Source organism: Taeniopygia guttata, chromosome 2 (genome assembly GCF_048771995.1).
Source record: "Taeniopygia guttata chromosome 2, bTaeGut7.mat, whole genome shotgun sequence".
Lineage (NCBI taxonomy): Eukaryota > Metazoa > Chordata > Aves > Passeriformes > Estrildidae > Taeniopygia > Taeniopygia guttata.
In genome coordinates this window covers 45,355,114-45,376,437 of record NC_133026.1, presented here as the reverse complement: position 1 = coordinate 45,376,437, position 21,324 = coordinate 45,355,114, and the positions used below count along the sequence as shown (strand labels likewise).

Genomic DNA, 21,324 nt, shown 5'->3' with positions numbered 1-21,324 from the left:
AATAAATAAATAAATCTTTAATACACATTACTTCCCAAATTACAAGGATGAAAATGTGCTTTTTTTCATTAAAACTTCCAAATATGTATGTACTAGTAGCATATGAGAATAAATAGATTTGTCTTCAGTTAACAGCAATAGATTGATCAGAAATCTGTTTAGGCTAAAAAGATAATTTTCAATCTTTTTTCCACTTGCCCAGTATTGAAACAACTTTAATGCACTGGAATTCAGCTTTTAATAGTTAAAAAGCCCAGTGAAATCTATTTTTCTACATCCCAGGTAGCAGATAAAATCCAGAGGATATATATTACCCGTAGCAGAAAAGTGAGCTTGGAATCCCGGTAACAAATGTGTCTTTGTTTGCCATTGCCCACATCAACAAGTGCTGTGATTACTTGGCCCAGGCAGCTTAGTGATCGATTGATGTTGCCTGCTTCCTAAAAAAGAGGAGGGAACAAGAGTGAATGGATTTGGTAGAAGGAACAGGGCACTGAAAGGAGAAAGATGCCACAGATACTACAGAGCTAACCTTTAACCTCAGTCCTTCTGTATGGGTGTCTTTCTGTCTCTCAGATCCTGCCAAGTCAACCAGGTTGAGCAGGGAAGACCGAATGTTAACAACCTCATTGTTTTTCTCCATGGACTCCACTGTGATAGTGAAAACTGCATGTGACCTGGAGGATTCTCTGTTCATGGAGGTCGATGCTACACGACGGTTTCTCCAGCCTGTAGTTAATACCTAAGCATGAAAGAGACATCACAACTTCAGCTGTACTCTACATACAGGTGACAGAAACAGCCGTAGACACAACTCCATGCAACAGCTTTTAAAAATCTCAAGGACAAGGACTTTTTTTACAGTTTCCCAATGTAAGTATTTTAAATGCAAAGAAGATATAGTTACAGTCAAGCTTAGTAGCAGATCTTGTTATAGTATTCACTTCTTTTCTCCAAAAGTGCTGCTGCTGTTTGAAAGCATAACATACCCTATACTGGGGTATGTTAGCAGTACGCACAATAATAATTAAAAAAAAATTAAAGTCACACAAGTACTATGTGTATGTGTATCATTCGTGGAGAAATAAACCTGCCAACTCTGGAACACATGGAGCCCACTTAGCAGGTAATGTAGTTTTCTGTGGCTATTTCAGAGATGTGTAGGGGAAGCACTGGGGAAAGATTGAACCAACTATTTTAACACTGTGTTTTGAAGTAGAGAGATTGGGGTAGAAAGCATCACAGACAAAAAATAAGCAAAAAAATGTGTTTTAATCAAAGAGGAATATTTACCATGTAAGATTTAGGATGGATAGTCCAGCATTAAAAAGTGCCAAAAAATACCTGGTATGCTTCAGCAGCAGATGACAACACCTGTTCAACTGCACCATCAACAAAGACTCCCTTCTTAATGTGTTCTCTGAGAAAGAGTCCAGCTGAAGCAGAATCTAGCAAGTCAAATATCTGTTCATTGTAGATTTCAATAAATGAGCATTTGCAGAGAAAACTCTTTCCACTGCCAGCCTGAAAAACACAGTAATTTACACTATAAACAGATTGGTTTTATTAAGTCTGTCATTGTATGGCAGCAAGTCTCTTTTCACATGTATCTAAAGCTTCTAGTTTGCATATATATTCTGCATACTATACATTCCTGATGCCAGGTGACAACCAACATCGAGAACCTAGAGGCATTTTTAAACTCAAAATATAAGCACACTTATGTCTGAAGAAACTGTACTATAATTTGGTAGAGTACTAGATGGAAGCATTTCTCCTTAATAAATTTGAGGCAGGATGGCAATAATCTTGGTAACTTAATGGCTGTCTTGGTAACTTAATGGCTGCACACCCAGTTTACCAACCTTAGCTAATCTTTACTGTGAGACATTACTGCAATAGGAATTACAAAATAAATGTACCTTTTCCTTTTCCCGCTCAATTAGAAAAAATAAGTATTCAAAGCTCCGTGGAATTACACCTCTCAGACTGTGAGTGAAATTATCAGAATCAGATGGTCCTAAAGAGATTTTTTAATTAAAAAAATAATTAATTAGTAGTACTCAAGGGTAGTGGTTGACATGAGGAATACATCTCAAGACAAAAAAAAAAATAATTAAGAAACCACTGAAAGATTAATCTCTCATGCACTTACCCATCATAGTAAAGGTTTTTCCTGACCCAGTCTGGCCACTAACAAAAAAGAAAAAAAAGAGTGAAATTAAACTTTATTCTGAATTTTGCACTAATCTTCATCTTTTAAGGAGAAGTCAAAGCTTAAAACAAGCAAACAAAAATTTTCCTAAACTGAAGACGAGGATAGAGAAGCAAGCTGAGAAATCAGTCAGCTAAAAAGGTATGAAAATAGAACAGCAAATTTTACCAAGAAATCCCATTAGATAAATCCCATTTTGTCTCCCTTACCACCCACCATTTCCTTCCTCATTTCTGTTGGAAAGGGAAGTTAGCATTAAAATTAAGGCTTTCAAATATGTACATAAAGCTAATTTTTGGGTCAATCTTTAGAGTTTTATGTCACTCAGGATATATTTGGATATAAGGATATATTTGACTTAAAAGCATTTTTTTTTCTTTTAGAATTTTTTTTTTCCTAATGTAGTTATTAATCATGCTACAGAAACTTGTGGGCAATTTAATTTAATTTTTCCACATTTGTATATTGTAACAAAGTGGACTTCATAGTTTTGCAAAAGCTGTGCTACACTAAAAAAACTAAAGGTAAGATTTTGATTAGATTAGCCATTTAAGTCTGCATTTTCTGACCAAAGTGCTTCCTCAGTTTTCAAAATGAAAAAATATTGAGTTAATATAATGATATTCATATTACTACTAATGGATGTATTTCTAGCTTACAAATATTCTAAAAGTGAAAATTATCATTCATGAGTTTTACCACAGGCAGCCAAGAGTCACTGAAGAGTTGAACTGACCAAATGTCAAGTTAAAACAATTTTCATTCCATTATACTAAGGACATACTGAAAACCACTAGCTTTCTCTTTAACAGTACAATGAAACTCACACTTCTGAAGTAAATAATAGTAAGATTTAAATGAGTTTACATCCGCATTATTAGCCTTAAGTGTTAAAAGCATAACACCTACATACAGATTCCTCCAAAAGAGGGGCAAGGAGTACCATCCAATACTGCAAGAACCATTACTTGCTGTGCTGCAGCAAGGAAGGACTTTTAAAGTTTACTGTAACATCAGGCAGGCTCTGGCTCTTAAAACCCCAACTGCTTATTAGCGCGATCTCCTTAAATGTCACCATTGCTATGAAATTACTGTAATTGATATGAAATCACTTACTATGCAAAGATGGTTCCATTGTAGCCATTCATACAAGACTCGACAATGTTTTTAGCCACACTTGAGAACACAGACTCCTGGGGACAAGGGAAAGAGAAAGCAGTTGGCACTACCTGTTTAAGTATCTGTTATATCAGTGTTTCCTATGGCATAACTTTATAGTATAAAATGGATGCATTCCTTAATGTTAGACATGTACAATAAACCCTGGAATTCTCACAGCAAAATGATACATGCTAAGTCTTTGTGACATAAATCGCTCTCTCTGAAAAAATTGTATTTCTTGATAAACTCAAAGAGAAATAATAAAAATCAGCATCATAGTAACAGCTTCAAAATACATAATAATAATAATAATAATAATAATAATTTTGATCCATTGGTCTTGATTATGTTATGCAGTTTTTACTATCAGTAGGCCAGGTGCCTGTGACACTTATAAAATCTAGCTTTTAACATTTGCCACTGTGGAGTGGCACATTCAAAAGACCTGCACAATTTAGTCTCATCTATCTTCACATTTTTCTCTTAGATCTGCAAGAAGAGCCTAGAGCAGGTGAAGTTTTTGGGAGGTTTTGTTTTGTTTGTTTGTTTTTTAACAGAATTTAAATGCAATTGGGAATCCTAGCAGAATTAAAATTATGTTCAGAATGTCAATCACCCTATTATAGAAATTAAATTGAAGGATTTTCTTTCCAGTGTTACATGTCCCAGGTGATCAATGCATCCATTTAAATGCTACTTTTAAAAGGCAAAAATAGAAGGAGATACTGTAAACAGAATATAAACTCTGAAGTTCTTTAAATATAAATGTGCAGGGCCAGGAGTTGAATTTGATGATCCTTCTGAGTCCCTTCCAATTCAGCATATTCTGTGATATCACATCTTAATATCAGCGACTGACTGCCAGTTAGTTTTATACATTTGTCTCAATAAGCAGGTTTCTTTTCTCTCTATGGTGTTACCATAATGTTTACAAACAAAACCTTGAATTTTAATTCAAACTCCAATTACAGAAAAAAAACAGCTAAAAAAAATCACATCAAAACTGTTAGAGAGCAGAATTTAATGCAGCATTGTATACTATAACAATGTATTTCTAACCGGACCACTACAAAAAATTAGACTTAATGCACTACGTCTTTGGAAAGGCTTAGCATAGTAGTTGCCAAAACTTGGGTGACAACAGCAGTAATTATGAGATTCTGGAAATTATTACCTGTGTTGTTTCCATATTTGCAACATAATCAAAAGTGAAGATCTTTGGCTCAGGCTTTGAGTGCAGGCGGATGGTATTTGATGAAAGGACAGATAAACACAGGCCATGATCTCCATCAGTTAATGCAGTTCTGTCCGAAGGGGGACGCACCCTTACAAAAACTTTGATGGCATCACCTTCAACACTAAATAAATGTTAATGCATTAGATTACTTCCAAATAGATCAGATGTCTGATAAAATTAAATTGCAACAATCAGATGAAGCATATGAAGCCTTACAAAGGTCTGTAGGAAAATCATACTACTTGTAGACAGAAACAATAGAAGTAAAAATGTGGCAGATTAAAAAAAAAACATGCAGTTACATGCAATTCACTGCTGTGGCACCTAGCTTTACCTCTAAAAGAGCACATTGCACAGTGAACATGAGATGCCCTTCTTACTCCTGGAAGCTTTAATGGACCAATGGATCAGATAATGCTACGGGCCAGCAAAAAAGTTGTTAGCATTTTTCTTTGGTGCTCACAAGAAGGGGAAAAAGAATCAATTCTTGATCAATTAATCAAATAAAGCATAGCAAGTTCCTGCATCTAAAATATCCCTAACCAATTCCATCACATTTATTATCTTTAATAAGTAGCTGTGCATGACTTACATTTAGGCTCTGAAGAGTTCTGCCGTAAATACCAATACACCCATAAAATACTAAAGAATTAAATTCTTACATGAAGTGGTAGCAAACTTGCATTTACTTTACTTCATTCTGTTCCAAAAGTTTTAGCAGGAGGGTGTTGTAACTGCTATTATTACTTTTCGTGACAAGAGAGAAGAACAGTTTTAAAAGTGGGGAAGGGTCTTCATGAACGAAGTGTGCAGTTGGGTAGTGACAGAGAAAAGGGTTCAGAACATAAGCAGCAGCTGAGAAAGGGAAGATGTTATACTGGATTTAAGACACACCAAATAAATTTGCCAAATGTGTTTTCTTTGTATAACATTATTCTGAGTTGTGGCACAGTTTACACTTGGAGGAGGGCTTTTTGGCTTTTGTTTTACTTTAGGGCTCCCTCACAGGACTGAAGTTCCTAGTGGGATAGTTCTTCATATAAACTCTAGAGCTCAGCTGCGGAATTAGTGGAGAAATGAAAATTTATTGCATGATAGCATTACAAGAGGAACCCAACATCTCAGTGTAACAGTTTTATTATGAGTACATTATTTTTAAAGCCTGTAAGGATATTAGGAGAGAAAGACAGCAATCTTAGGCAGGTAAAGATTGAAATAAAAAGCTTCAAATCATCTCACAAAGTTATGCTAGGCTTTGTTTGCACTTTCTGTGCAATGTGATTAAAAATATATGGGAACTGGCCAATATTATTTTACCTAGCTGAGTTCAACGAAGATATTGAAGAGTCACGCAGATCTCCTATAAAAGAAAAGAGAGAGACACACAAAAATTAAAATAAAATTACTGCTCAAAACTCCTCACTTAAATAGAAAATACTGTAGGCAGTACAGAGGGAAATAAATGGAGAGCCTTATAAATACCTGTTTTATGCATGAACAGAACTGCATTAAAATATTTTGTAATTATCTTCATTTGGCAGAAAGATTTCAGTTTTTTACAGAGGAAGAGAAAGCTCCAGTCCTTTAATGTGAACATTAGCAATGTGCCATTTGTTAATCTGGCAAAAAGGAGGCTCTGGGAGACCTCATCACTCTATAACTGCCTGGAAGGAGACTGGGGTCACACTCTTCTCCCACATGACAGGACAAGAGGACCCAGCCTCAAGCTGTGCCAGAGGAGGTTCAGACTGGACATCAGGAGGAATGTCTTCACTGAAAGGCTAATTAGATATTGGAATGGGCTGCCCAGGGAGGTACTGGAGTTGCCATGCCTGGAGGTGTTTGGAATACCACCCAGTGCCACTGCCTGGTTGACAAGGTGTTGGTCAGTCATAGGTTGTATTCCATGATCTCAGAGGTCTTTTCCAACCACACTGATTGTGTGAGTGAGGCTCATTTTGCACAGCTTCAGATTTCAAGGTGACAGCACGTATTACCCCATAGGTAAATAAAGTGACTTAATTTTTACTTAATCTGACATCAAAGTACATAATATAGTCAAAACATTAATTAACAAAACTGTATTTAGAAAATAAGAAAAATAACAATGAAAGACAATGCCTCAAAATATTCCAATAATAAAGTATTTACAAAATCCTTAAAAGCACACAGGTTTTTTTGTAGGAGGATCACCTTTAACAGCAGAACGAACAATAATATGCAAGATGCCTACCTTCTCTTTGACATTCATACTACCTAAATATCCTGCTGCTGCATGAGCTTTATACGTGCTGTTTTGACTTACTCAACATCTGAGAAATATTTTAAATTCTAATTAAGTAATTTATTCTTCAATTGCACACGTTTTCAAGGAAAGGAGTGCAGTTAAAAACTGAAATCGGACGGATAGGTACTTGCACAGCCCTGGGACTAGCCTGAAATTGTGTAAACGGAGGTTTGGGCTGGCTATTAGAAAAAGGCTCTTCACTCAGAGGGTGGCTGGGCACTGGAACAGGCACCCCAGGGAAGCGGTCACAGCACCGAGCCTGACAGAGCTCAAGAAGCGTTTGGACAATGCTCTCGGGCACACGGTGTGATTGCTGGGGATGGTGCTGTGCACGGCCAGGAGCTGGACTCCATGATCCTGTGGGTCCCTTCGGACTCAGCTGATTCTGTAATTCTGGGAAAGGGCCGACTCCCAGGTACCCCGACAACACCGGGGCAGCGCTCTGAACGCCCCGGAGCACCAAGGGGCACCGGGCCCCATGGTGATGCCCCGCCAGGGCACGGGACAGCGCAGGTCTCCCGGGCAGAGCCGTCCCCCGGTACCCCCGCCTCCTCCCTGAACCGAGGGCACATCCCCAGGCCCCTTCCCAGCCGCTCCCTCTCACCTCTCACGCCGGGAGCCATGGCCGCGCCGAGCCCGGCAACTCCCGCCCGCCGCTCCAAAATGGCGGCGCCTTCGAATTTGGCGCTCAGCGGAGCGGCCCCGCCCCCTGCCGAGCCCGGCGCGGCCGCCGCCATGTCGCCCGGAAGCGCGCGCGGCGGCGGCGGCGGCGGCCATGAGCAAGAGGAACCAGGTGTCGTACGTGCGGCCCGCCGAGCCCGCCTTCCTCAGCCGCTTCAAGCAGCGGGTCGGGTACCGGGAGGGCCCCACGGTGGACACCAAGGTAACGCCCGCGGCTGGGAGGGGGCAGCCCCCGCTTCCTGGCGCTTCCCGGCGCTTCCCGAACCTTGATCCCCTCTCCCTGCCTTCTGGCCTAGTGGGCGGTGGGGAAGCAGCAGCACTCCAGGGTTCTGTAACTAAAATCGTATGTGTAACTTGGTTTTGCTTGTGTGTTGGCGGATCAGAACAACTGCAAGGCTGCGGTGGCGGCCGTGCGGAGCCTTGCTCCAGCCTCTCCGTGCCCGAGGCCTGTGGGGACGCGGAGGGAACAGCGCTGATGTCCGAGCTTGAACCGGACTTTAAAGAGCCCAGGGCAGTGCAGGAGGAGCGCGGTGTGGAAAAAAATGTTCTAAAAGTACTGTAAAACAAAAGATCGTAAAGGAGTTAAGATGGGTTCGAACTGAAAGAGGGGAAATTTAGGTTCTGTATGTGGAAAAAAGTTCTTGACTGTGAGGGTGGTGAGACAGGTTGCCTAGAGTTCATTGTGGATCATCCCTGGAACTGTTCAGGATAGCACTCTGAGCAGCCTGGCCTAGTGGGAGGTGCCTTGTCCGCGGCGAGAGGGTTGGAACTGGATGATCTATAAGGTCTCTCCCAACCTAAAACATCTTGCTGTAAGTCCACGGTCATGAACTGTGTTGTGATGGCTGGAAAGGCAGGGCCGGGGCGGTAGGGTCTGAGCCAGCTTGTTAAAAGGCAGCCTTTCCTAAGGCACAGGTTTTTTTCTGCTTCCAGTGTGATTTAATATCTATTTCCCTCTAAATAGTATTTTACAGGGTATCTTAAGAAATGAACATATCGTTTTATACATATATATACACACATATTCAGTAGATTACAGTAATACTGTCTATACTTAAAATATGAAGTTTTCAGGTTCTCTAATATTGCCAAACTTCAGGTTGCTGCACTGAGGTTTCCATGCCAGAAGGTGTATTTAAAAAAAATAAAAAATTACCCCAATTGATTCTTCTGCCCCAGTGCACAAGTCAGAGAGAGCAGAAACAGGAGCATGTTCTTCCTTGTGTCAGTGCTGCTTACAGTGATTTGTTTAGCCGGGTTTAATAACCCAGCCACCATGGACCCACATTTCCCTTTGTGCTGCTTTGAGTACAGCATGGAGGGTTCAAATTTGGACCTTAAATTGTACAGCAGATTGTGCTGCACAGTCAAGATGGTGAAGAAAAATAATTAATTTCTTGCTTTCCAAGTTCCTTCTGGTCTCTAATTGAAGAAGCCCGTACTCCCATGCTAACGTTTTCAATAGGAAGCCGTGTCTGAGTGATAGAGTTGGAATGTCCTTTGGACAACGTGTGTTGGGAGGGCCTGGCACTGGCAGCTATGCCAAGTCTCCTCAATAACCTTTCTACAAAAGTGAAACCAAGGAGTACTGACCCACAACTGGAGTGATGATCAGAATGGCTTTTATTTCTCTCTTGTCCAGAGAGAGCAGCTTCCACTTGCTGATGACAGTGACAATGGCAGTGACAAGGAAGATGAGCAGCCTCAAGTGGTGACACTGAAAAAAGGGGACTTGACTGCAGAAGAAGCAATGAAAATTAAACAGCAAATCAAAGAGGCCTTAAAGTCAAAAGAATCAGGTGAATTTCAAACTACTAATTTCTTGCTTTGTGTAGTCAAAGAGATAACCCACAAAAGCGAGTCTGATACTTGCTCAGTTTTCTACTGTTTAATACTACCTTTGATTAGTTCTGAATTTTTCACCTAAATAATTTGTACTTCTAGTTCCTAATCTCAAGTCATTAAGTACATATTCAGGCTGTCTGGCTTTTTATAATGGTGTGGTTCTGTGCTTCTTGATTATGCACCATCCTCCCTCTAAATACTCCCTTAAATGAATTTTTTTTGTATTTTTGTAAATTAATTTTTTGTTGTATTCTTCTGGTGCACAGTCTTTTGACATCACTTGTGATAATTTTTTAACTCATTGACTAGTTCAACCAAATTTGACAGTGGAGTGGATGTTGAAAAGCTAATTGTATGAGTGCGTGAAGGAGAGTGTCAGGGCAGAGGGATTCAGGTCTGTGCTTTGGTGGAAAGAATTGCAGATGCATGGCTTGGGAACACGTTCTCTTGCCTGACTGGTCCGCGTGATTACTTGTTTAAAATCAACCCCAGTATGTGTTGTGACTTGCAAATATATTAAGCAAGATAGACAGATGATACAATAGTTCCAAAACCCAGCAAGGTCCAGAAAAAAAATGTTTCTCTGTGTCCTGGTTTAGGGCAAATTTGGGAGAAAACCTCCAAAAAGGCCCCCCACTTCAGAAAGCAAACTCCCCCCAACCAGTTTGGGAAAAATTTCTGTGGAGAGAAGTGGAAAGAACCTGTTTATTTAACAGGCAAAGCACTCCCCAGCACAAAAAATGAACAATACCAGATGACAAAACTCATTTGCTGCTCTGAAGAGATGACAAATTCAGAAAGTGTCTCCTGGGGGTGGTTGCTCTGTTATCAGTCCCTCCGGCACTGGGAAAGGCTGCTGCCCAGAGAAGGCCTGATGGCCACAAAGTGAGACCTCTTGGTGCTCCCCAGGTCCCCAGTCCGGAGCAGGTTCAAACAGTTCTAAGAAAAGGGAAAGAAAAGACAGTTCAGTGAAAACTTCCCTGCCTCAGCTAGCTAAACTAAACTAAAAAGCAAAGGAGGGATCTGTTCTGCTCTGTCCATGCCAGAACAATCCAGTGCAGCATGTGGAGGAGGAATACAGTTTCTGATAACAAACTCCATGCTTCTTCTCCCTGCCTTTGCTCTCAGAACCAGTCTTGAAGGCACAGAATATAATATCCAGCATAAGCAGAGCAGATGACTGGGGATATAAACCTCATAAATTCACCCTAGGACTGCCACACTGCCACAAAGAATTACACAGAATGGAAAGATGGAAGTGGTGTTGGAGGGGCTGCTGCAGTTTCACAGTAAAGATGAGAAACTACAGCTGATGGATACAGTTATGTTAAGAATTTCTTTCAGTATTCATCATTCAGCTATGATTGACATTAAGTGCTTTGAGCGTCCAGAAGCTTCAGTCATCACACCCTGTGTGATGAAATGTAGCTTTATCTTTTGCTGACAGAAGACCTGACAAATTGAATGTAGCTTCTGTTGTCTCTAGTGGAAATGTCTTGACAACGAAGAATATAGGAACTGGAACCCCACAAGTATAAAATAGAAAGGTGAATCATAGAAACTGGACGTCTTCTGTGGTTAGCCATTATGGCTATTTAAAAAAGCTGCCAATTGAATTTAGAGCACACTGTGAGGCCTAGCACATAGCTGTCAATCGGACATCCATGGCTTCTCTCTTAGTCTGCCATTTGGATTTGAAAATTCAGGTTCATGCTAATCTTCGTAGATGTATGTGTTAAAATTCAAATGGTATAAATGGAGAAGTGGGTAACAGAAGTGGGAGAAAATCTATTGGGAATCTTATATTTTTTGAAATGCAGACTGATGAGAAATCTTAATTTTTAATAATGTAGGTTAGCTTGAAACTAAATAAACCACATCCTATTTTCTGCAGGTAGATATGTATTTGTTAGGACTAAGCAGGTATTTGACTTGAACTCCTCTGAGAAAATATACTCAGCTTTGGTGTCGCAGTTTCTAAAGTCATCACAAAATTTCTTTTCACCGTCCTAGTATTGGGAGAAGTTTCAACTTATTGGAAAGAAATATCATGGTTCTTTTTGAGCATTGGCTTCCTTTTCACATAAGCAACTTGAACTTTGAGTGATCACAGTAGGAGGAAAAATGATTTTGTAAAGCTGGGCAAAAAGAAGTAGTTGTCCATGAGAATCTATTGAGGTGGAGTCCATGCTGTGAAAAAAGTCCAAAAGAGCTACCAAGCTGAATACACAGTGTGAAATGGAAGTGTATTTGAATAGAGTGACTGAACTTGGTGGAAAAAGACATTCCTAAGACATAATTGTATGTAGTGAGGATGGCAGTATTGAGTCCCTGTAGGACTTTGTCACCTCTGCTTATTACCCCTTCAGCCCTTCCGTAATAGCTTGCATTTGGAGGAAAAAATCCACAGAAGTAGGTAGCAGGAGTGTTGGGGACTGCTGCCCTCTGTTCTGCATTATTGTGTTACTATTCATTCATCTGCCTTTGCAGTTAATATGAGGTCTTGGTGTTCTTTTCCTTTTTATGGCTTATGGGAATAAACAGGGTAAGCACTACTGTGTTTCTCTGCTATGGAGGTAACCCAGTGTGAAATTTCCAACAAAGGGAGGTGAGTGTGACTATGGTACAACTTGCTGAAGGCTTTTTTGCATTTTGGGCCATTTTTGCACTGTCAGTCTGACCTCTAGGTTTAAATTTTGATTTCTAATCTGAGGCAGGTATTTAGACAGCTGTTTACTTCCAGTTTAATAAAGAGAGTTTTGAGTAACATGAGAATTTATTTTAATATTTTTGCTGTCAATTCTGAGAAAGGGAAGTATAAAGAAAATTTGGTGCTGCATGACTTGGTTGCTTTGATTTTAATCCCAGAGTTGAAAGTCAAATTAATTTAATAGTTACTAGACCTTGTTATATAGTTGCAAATCAGATTGTTAGTGAAATTACATGAAGCTAAAAAGGTAATAGGAAAGTAAATTTCCCAACTGATAATCTTCCTTGCCAGCATGCATCAGTGCTGAGGCACTTTGGTAGAGCCTAAGAAATGTGCTACTAACTATCTGTTGTGGATACAAACAGTTTTTCAAAACTTGGGAAGTACTCAGTTTTGTGGTTCTGCCATCTTTTCCCTTATATTGTAGTGATTGTCCTCATTTGAAGGACCTTGTCTTCAGGTTTAGGATTGTGATATTACTCCAGAATTTTCCATATCTCAATTACATACTTTATCCTTTGTTTTCTTCTATAACCATTTTGACGTGGCTACAGCTTTTGTTGTTTTGGTTTTGTTTATTTTTAATTTTAGATACCAGATGTTCCTATGACTTGAATTTTCTTTTATAGATGAGTAACATTTTTGCATTATTGTGGCAAAGCCAGCTGATTAATGTCCTAGCTGCACTTAATTGCTTCCTAAGGCAGAGCAAATCCTAGCTTTTCTGTTGGCTTTTGCAAGTAGAGTCACAGGGATCTTTTTTATTTAGGACCAAACCTTTCTTAGATGACACCATTCTATATTGAAATATTTTTTTCCATGGAGCAGAGACTCAGAGGCTTTTTAAAAAAAATAGTTTGTTTATCAGCAGTGATTTTGCTTAGTGTTTTATGCATAATTTTTTAAATTGTCGCTGTTGGTTCAGAGACAAAGAAAAATGGTCTTATGAGAAATTAAATTTGCACAAAAGAAAATACATTAATTACTGCAAGATAATTTATCTCAGCATTCATTATAGTCTATGAAATAGATTTTTTTTCCTGCTATTTTTCTACTTCTGTGGCCTCTGGGACACTCTGACATATGCAGATGACCAAATTTGACAAAGGTAGCCTTTCTTATTCAAAGCCTTGTAATATTTTTCTTGTTTCATTCTATATGCTGGGTTCTGGGGAAGGACAGTAGAGAGAAGAGGCAAGGAGAATACAGTCCTTGCTGTCTTGGCTATTGGAGTCCTTTCTGCATAAGCACAGAGTGTTCTGATTTAAGCAGCTGATAATATCAGATACATCTCACAGAGGTAATGCTGCTCTATTAAATACGAAATATTTCACATATATGTGAAATAGCAGGAACCTAAATCAAAACTAACTTCGCAGTTTTTAAGTAAGGAAAACTTTCCCAAGTGTTCTCATAAACAATTGAAACTGACTATGGAGCAAGAGCGACCTACTTATCTTCAAACCACCAGTGTGCTAAATTCCTGGAATAAACACTTCCAAAGGCATGGATAGAGAATGGATGGCCAGAAAACACTGGAAGGAGCATCTGAAATGTTTGACCTGAACTTCTAACTCTAGAAACCATTAAGAAATTTGCCAGGTTATTGTAATTTTTTTCCTAACCTCCTATCTTTGAATAGATCTATATGGGTTCCACTGTTCCTCCTGTTGCTCCTGGCAGTTTGGTGGCACTTGTGTTTCCTGTTGTTGCCTCAGTGACATACGTGAACAGGAACTGCTGAAAAGTGGTGCTAACTACACAAATTATTACTAAATAAAAAAGCATTTAAACTGAGAAGCAGTATTTCATTTTCAGGCTCTCATTTCTACTTTTATTTTAATATATACCTTGAAATTAAAAGAAAAGAAGAAATTTCTGATTTTGTGGTTTCTTAAATTGATGTCACTTGTGAATTAAGTTTTCAGTTCAACATCTGACTGTGCTCATGTTGGTCAACCAGTGGTGTGTGATCCAGGTAAAAAGCAGCAATGACTAATAACAGTGGGAATTTGAACTGCTAGTGTAGTTTTTGACTTATTTTTGAGAAGTGGATTTTATTATTTCTCCTGTAGTGCTTTTATGTATTTTACTTCATGTGTTTCAGTGTGCTTACCACAAATCCCACTTTCCATACTTCGTAATACTAACAGAATCTTTTATTGGGACCCTGTTTTAAAAACTACCAACACTGAGATTGTTTCTTTATTATTTTTTTTTTTTTGCATTGCTTAGTACAAGTCAGTTTTTTGTAGGTCTTTGATGACAACAAAAAAGATAGCTGACACATAAGAACCTGGTGAAATTACAAAGGATAAAGTGAAGTCATTTTACCAGCTGAAAAAGACAATCTTAACACATCAACACAAATTCCTTGAACTGCCTCATTGAATTTTTTCAAAAAGTGTAGTCTGTCCTCACTCTATCCACATGTAGGCTAGGCCTACTGTGTTTCCTTATCTGCTTCATTCTTTGTCAAGCACTGCCAACACACACTGCTCTCTGAAGCTGGCCTGGGCTTCCTGCTGAAAGGAATGTCCTTGAGCATATAATGAAATTTTTACAGTATTTAACCACGCCAAGAGCTAAAATAATTTCCTTTGATACGGAATGACCTGTGAATACTATTGTAGCCCTGGAAGCCAGAGCTGAGCTAGTTGCCATTTTGGTGGTGTTTTTGAGCTTTGCTGTTTGTGCCCTTAGCTTATTACATATTTAAATTCATATTGCAAAGATACTTATCGGTTTCTTCATCTGGTTGGCAAAATGAAATTATTTTGTGCAGTTCACAATGTGGGTAGCAGGCCAGTTGTGAGTAAAATTAAAATTTCTGTCTTCTCTTTTTCCATGGATTACAACTATGTAGCTGTTAATCTGTTTTCTTTTATGGATATGCATTGAACTGTAGTTTTAGGGGTTAGGTTTTCAAATTTACCACTCTAAGAAAATGTAATAATCCATTTGTTAGAGTATCCAATGGGGGTATGATTTTTTTGCTCCTCATGCTTATCCAGTAGCTGGTTGCATCATTTCCACACCAGTAATGGTACTGTATACAGCACATAGTTGTGTCTGCACATAAGGGAAGTTCTCTTCATAGATAGATTTTTTTTTTTCAGAATTTGGCTTAGATTGTGTCTCAGATCTTGTTTAAATTAAAAGATCTCCATTTCCAAATAAACATTGTAGTTATGCAACAATTAGTAAGGGATATAATTTGCTATTAAACTTCTTAGCCCAAAAATGGAGGCCCAACTTCTGAGAAAAAGGATGCATAGTGCATTCTGATTCATTAGATATTATATGCTTTCAGGAGTTCTATTTTCCCTCCCAGAATTTACTGTAGGCACTTCCTAAACATCTAAACAGCATCTAAACAATTAAGCTCTCTGTGCAGAGTTCACAATGGATCCATTGAGAACTATGCTTTTCATAACTACAATTTATTATTGCTGCTAATTCCTTGTAACTGTAATGCTTTTCTAATGTGCCACAAATTAAGTATTTTCCCCCAGACCTGGTTAGTTATTTTCTACATAGTAGTATTTTCTTGTTGGGGAAAGACCTCTAGGATCCCTGGAGCCCCACTTATTAACTTTGCATTGCTTTGATGCCACTAAACCGTGTCCCCAAATGCTACACGTTCTTTGAACACTGCAAGGGATGCTTTTTCCACTACTTGCCTGGACAACTTGTTCCAGTGCCTGACCACTCTGACAGTGAAGAAATTTTTCTTGGTATGCAATCTAAACTCTCCCGTGTGGCCGTTTCTTGTCCTGTTGTTACTTGGGAGAAGAGACTGGTGCCTACCTCACTACAGCCTCCTTTCAGGCAGTTGCAGAGAGAGAGAGAGAAATGAGATCTCCCTGGAGCTCCGTTTCTCCAGGCTGGACAACCCAGGTCCCTCAGGACTTGTGCTCCAGCTCATCACCATATGTACATTTTGGAAGTATGCATTCCGTAGAAGCCATTGACAAAATTGGTGCCTACTTTTTCAAGCTAGGCTTCTTCTTTAAGAGGGTCTCTGAAACTTAAGGCATTCTAAGTGAAATTTCCCGCTAAAGTTGATGTCTTCATTTGTACCAGACAGCCCTTAAGATACCGGATTTATTAGTTGTATTGTTTTGAGAATGCACTGAAGAGAATTTCAGCTAGTGCTGTGTAGATAACACTGAAATGTTAAGTCTTCTGCCGTAGTGCTGATATACTGAGGAAAGAATTTGTGCTAAAGAGAAAAGTTATTTATTGGTTTTAATTAAATAGCACATAATCTTGTCAAACACATTTCTGTTGAGTAATGAATTTCACAAAAGTAATTTAGGAAAAGTATCTTGTACAGAACCTATGGCTCCTTAACATTCTGTCACATATACATTATAAAAATTGCAAGCTACTGCAGCATGAACCTTTGTGTCTGATTCACAACTTTACATTACACTTCATCTTCCAGAACTACTGCCCTGATGCTGTTACTTATGCAGTAGATTTCCCACTCTGCCTGATAATCATGGAAGGGACTTATCCTGTTTTCAAGATTGTTGTCTGCTCCTCTCTTCTGCATGCACTAGAGCAAAATTAGTTGGAATAGTTGGGTGATCTTGCAGATACAAAGAAACCCTGAAACTTTCATTCATTATGATAATAAAGGGGACATTTATTACCATGTGATCTTTTCAGCTGTCTCAGCAGGACAGAATATATTAGAGAAAAAAGGTTTTCTTGTATACGTGCCATTTTGTTATTTAAAGAGATGCCATAATTCTGAAATAAGTGCATTCGTTGTCATGAATTTTACAAACACTGAAGCAGAGTGAGAGGATCCTGTGAAGTTGTCCTCTCCATTTTGGTAAGTGGATGTGAGTGGAATGTGAGGGAAAAGCTCTACTGCTTGCAGTCTCTTCTAAGTTAGAGCTCTGGTTAGTGAAACCCCATTTCCAGTAGGAGCTGCAGGAGGATTTTCTTCAAGGGCCGGCTGACATGGAGCAGGTGTGTGTACATGAAGGACATTCATTGATATAGAGTTTATGGCAAAAAAGTACATTTTCAGGATTGTTGTATTCTCTCAGAGGTCTTACTGATTTTGGTTCGAGACCTGTATGTGTTTGTGAACATATGCAGATGAGTTCTGACTTTACTCTCTTTATTACAGATGATGAACCAGAACCCGCTGATGGAAAAATTATGTTCAGGAAACCAGTCAAACGTTCATCAGAGAAGTGTTTGGACTTCAATGTAAGTTCAAGTAAGAAGATGAAAGAAGCAAATAAAACTAAAAGGGAAGCAACTACTTCTCAGAGTACAGCTAAGCAAGTAAAAAACAGCAGTCTTCTCTCATTTGATGATGAGGAAAATGATGATTAGGGGTTGTATTTTTTTATGCTTTACTGCCCATCTAGAGACTAACACTGAGAGCCTTCATAGGAATTGAAGCATGGTGTGAGTCTTCTCTTACTTTGTTATAGTCCAACTAGAGAAATATTATATAAAATTAGCATGAGCTAAGTCTATGCATTTGGTTGCAACTGTATGTCATGTCTTAATTTTAAGAGAATTTAACCATGTATGTAAAAGCTATTTGAGGTCACAAATGAGTAGCAAATTATACCTGTATATATTCAGCTTACAAATTTTCAACCAATTTTAAAATGCCCTCCATTACTAAAATGTATTTTGTCTGTATTGAATAGCCTTAGTTGACAATTGTGTGGTTTTTACCTGTTATAATTGACATTCAAAAGAGAGACACTTCATTGCTGTGAAACAGAGACTGAAGTTTTCTGTCTCACAGCTTGACAAAAGTTAGCACAACCTTCGCATTTGTGATTTGCAAGATTAGCTCTTGCAGAGCCTTGCAATAAATTTGCTAAAGGCTAGAGGCTGCATTTGCAAAATTCATGTAGTCTTGATCCCGTCTTTGGTGAATGTAGTCTAAGAAACATCAAATTCATTTGAATTGGTTGTAATAGCAAGATATAGAGATTTTCATTCTAGTTGATGGTATCAACTAATGCAAAAGAAGCCTAAATCATTGGAGAGTGTGCATTTTGGTTTTGACACTGATGGACTCAGTGGTTTGATGGTGTTTTGGGGCTTTTTTTTAAAGTGTATTTGTTCCAGTTAACAACTTACATGTTCATAATTATTTGGGATCTCAGCTTGTTTAAAAACTGTATTTCATCTTTAAGCTGTGGAAAAGCATTAATTAAGTATTCTTCAAGTAGGGGGGAAGTTGTAAACAGGAAATTTAAGCCAAGAAACACTATAGCTATGTGTGTCTTGGTTTAAGACAGTTTCCAGGGCAGACGCTCCAAAATGAATTACTGCCCCTTTTAATTTTAACTGCTTCCCTTTCACCGATAAGCAGAGATGAAAGAACATATAAGTGAAAAAAGAAAAGTTTACTAAAAAATGAAGCAGTAACAGGCAGGATAATGGTAATCGTCACTAGATACGAAGTGCTGAATCCCACGGACTGCTTGGGAACAAAGAAAACACGATGGCAGAGAAACCCCTCCCCAGAAATGTTAGCCTCCGTAGAAGACCACATGGTTCAGGGGACAAAGATAAGCTGGTGGAGAAGCCCCTTCTCCTAACCATGTGTTGATTAGAGAGAAAAAAACCACCACAGCATCTGAAACTCTGTGATTATGAAAGTCCCTCTTTTCCAAATAACGACCAGCAAGGAACAAGGACAAAACAAAAAGAAACCTGGACTCCAAATCCAGTCAAATGCTGCTGATCCATTTGCTCCACATCACCAGACGGGGTCTCTCTCCCAGCAGCAGCAGCAGCTCCATCAACAGCGGTGGCTGGAACTCATGGAGGAACTTGGCCTCCTCCTCAGCAGAAGATGACAGGCAGATGCCTGGGGCAGCCCAGGCTCCACACCTTCCCACTGCATCTGAGCATTGCTGGGGAGCTGGAGTGACTGTATGGAGCAGGAGCCTGTTCTGTTTTTCCCACTGTGGTGCCATGGCTGGCCATCCCAGGTGACAGCAATGAAAAAGGAAGGAAAAAAGGTCAGAAAAGAAGGTCTGCCCTGGTTCAGACCAAAACCAAAGAGGAGCTTCTGCCTTCCACTGCCTCAGCTTCTCAGTAGCTAGTGGGAACAAAAGAGAGGCCTGTGTGAGTGTTGTCATAATTTTAAAGGGATCCTGGCATCTTCTGCCTCCATGAACCTGGGGCAAGACCCTCTGGTTCTGCTTCTGATCCCCAGGTCTTAAAGGGAAAGTAAAAATCTTGTCCAGATGGGGGTAGAGAGTGTCCATTTCAACATCTTTTCTGTAACAGGACAGAAATGACACTGAGAGCTGATGGGATTTTAGAGAACAAAGTGGTAGGAATGTGACTTGTGACTTTGAAATTATTTGGGTGTATGGTGTATTCTGTAACCATATGAAACCAGTTCTGCTGTGTGACAGGACATTTGAAATTATTTGGCCTGTAAAGCTTCATCAAGGAGCAAATTTCAAGTTGCTGTGTGAAACAGCTTGTTTTAGTTTATTCATCTGGTAGTAAACAATAAATTTAAGTTTTAAATTTTAAGTTTTCTTTGAAGTGGTTCAAAGATATTTTAATTAAAATTTCAGTACAAGAATGGGATTTTTTTCCCTTCTGATAATGGAGCCTCCTGTACCTGCCTGTCTGCCTACACACCAGCTTCCTGCAGCATAACATCAGATGCAAGTCTGCACACTGTTTTGCACTGTTTGTGGGAGTACATGTTACCCTGATTTTGAAAATGAATAGATCTGTTGTCCTTTCAGAAAATTGAAACCAGACCTATAAATGGGTATTAAAGTCTTGTTGCACTGGTCTTGTATTAGAATTGTGAGAGAGATGCTGTGTGACAACCTCATTATTCCCATGAGGACATGCTACATTTGTAAATACATAATTGGTCTGTATTCTCTACATATAAAAGAAGAAGAAATTTAAAGAACAAGTACAAAACCAAAGGTTCCCAGGAATTAGTATATCCATTTATTTTGTATTGTTGTTTGAATCCGTTAAAGAATATATACCAATACATACATACACACCCATGAGTAATCTTGTAGCATTCCAGCATACAAAGGGAGAATTTGGGCATATGTCAACAATGGAGTAAATACTCTGACTTCCTGAGACTCATCTGAAAGAATGAATTAACCATTGGCTGCTTACTTAAACTTTTCTGATTCTGTTTGTCAGTACAGAAATATATTTGCATACATTTTTCTTGCACAACCTGGAAGCTCATAACTTGAGCTGTGAGGCAGTTTAAGGAGACCTGGCCATTGAGATAAATGCTTGCCAAGGACCAGAGGGCATTTGATTTTACCATAAAATTAGAGAATTCCTCACAAATATGCAGTTGATCTGGCCTGTTCAAAATAAGATTGAGATCTTGTTTAGTTATGGATAGTAATTGCATTTAAACAAAAGTTAGCATTTTTAGTGAAAGACTTGGGAGACTGAAGTCCAGTAAAGGGAGGGTTACCTTAAAGTTTTGAGTGTAGTACTTATTGAATGTGGTACTTTTGGTTAATCATGCTTCTTACTCTACAACCTCATGACAGATGTCTGGAATGCAAATAATTGAATTGAATTTACTTGGAAATAATAAAAGGTATGTTGTTGTTTAGGCAACACAGCAAGGGAAAGAAAGTTGGATAGGGAACCCAGTTTCTTTCCTTTATTCCGACTGACTTGTAGTGCTCTGACCAGGAGAAGACCTTTGTATTCATTGTATTTTGCTACCAGTTCACCCAACAATAACTAATTGAATAGATTTATTAAGAGGTGTGAGTGATACACAAAAGCATTTTAATCAGGTAGTCATGTGAAAATTCAGTGTTTTTACCATGACACACCAGGAAAATCACACACACAATCAACTCCCATGAAACCTGTGGTTAAAGAGAGCAATTACTTGTTCACTTAGGAAAGAAATGTGAAACTCTTAAGCAATCACCTGTCCTAATGGACCCTGGGAAAATAATATTCACAACTTTCTTATAAAGGGGAAGCAAAAAAACGAAGTACATGGAACATGAGGCTAAGGAACATGAGGAAAGGACAATTTTTCTGGGTTTTCTTTTTCTCTTGCTCTTGCTTGCCCCCATTCCCTGTCCTTTTCCTCTCCTGTAGTGGAGAATGTATATGCCTTTATTTTTCTCACGGAGTTTGCCAAGTTAAACGTGAGA

General features: G+C 39.0%; 2 protein-coding genes across 3 annotated transcripts in view; one reads left to right on the top strand and one right to left on the bottom strand.

Moving 5' to 3' along the window:
- The window catches only part of KIF15 (kinesin family member 15), a 33,954-nt gene extending 26,317 nt beyond the window's left edge, over window positions 1–7,637 (bottom strand). The window contains exons 1-9 of one of the 2 annotated variants that reach the window (XM_030265150.4): window positions 7,505–7,637; window positions 5,931–5,973; window positions 4,551–4,734; window positions 3,332–3,408; window positions 2,156–2,193; window positions 1,923–2,020; window positions 1,345–1,524; window positions 533–742; window positions 315–440 (exon numbers count right to left, since the gene is read on the bottom strand). In XM_030265150.4, the coding sequence (XP_030121010.4) occupies window positions 315–440; window positions 533–742; window positions 1,345–1,524; window positions 1,923–2,020; window positions 2,156–2,193; window positions 3,332–3,408; window positions 4,551–4,734; window positions 5,931–5,973; window positions 7,505–7,637 (1,089 nt within the window). The remainder of the gene's footprint in view (window positions 1–314; window positions 441–532; window positions 743–1,344; window positions 1,525–1,922; window positions 2,021–2,155; window positions 2,194–3,331; window positions 3,409–4,550; window positions 4,735–5,930; window positions 5,974–7,504) is intronic. The other variant, XM_072925817.1, reaches the window with a different exon arrangement.
- KIAA1143 (KIAA1143 ortholog) lies at window positions 7,619–19,681 on the top strand. The gene is made up of 3 exons (XM_002199068.7): window positions 7,619–7,783; window positions 9,224–9,380; window positions 17,286–19,681. Exons 1-3 carry the CDS (start codon window positions 7,676–7,678, stop codon window positions 17,495–17,497), a joined length of 477 nt encoding a protein of 158 aa, XP_002199104.1. The 5' UTR covers window positions 7,619–7,675; the 3' UTR covers window positions 17,498–19,681.
- Window positions 19,682–21,324: the final 1,643 nt, after the last annotated feature.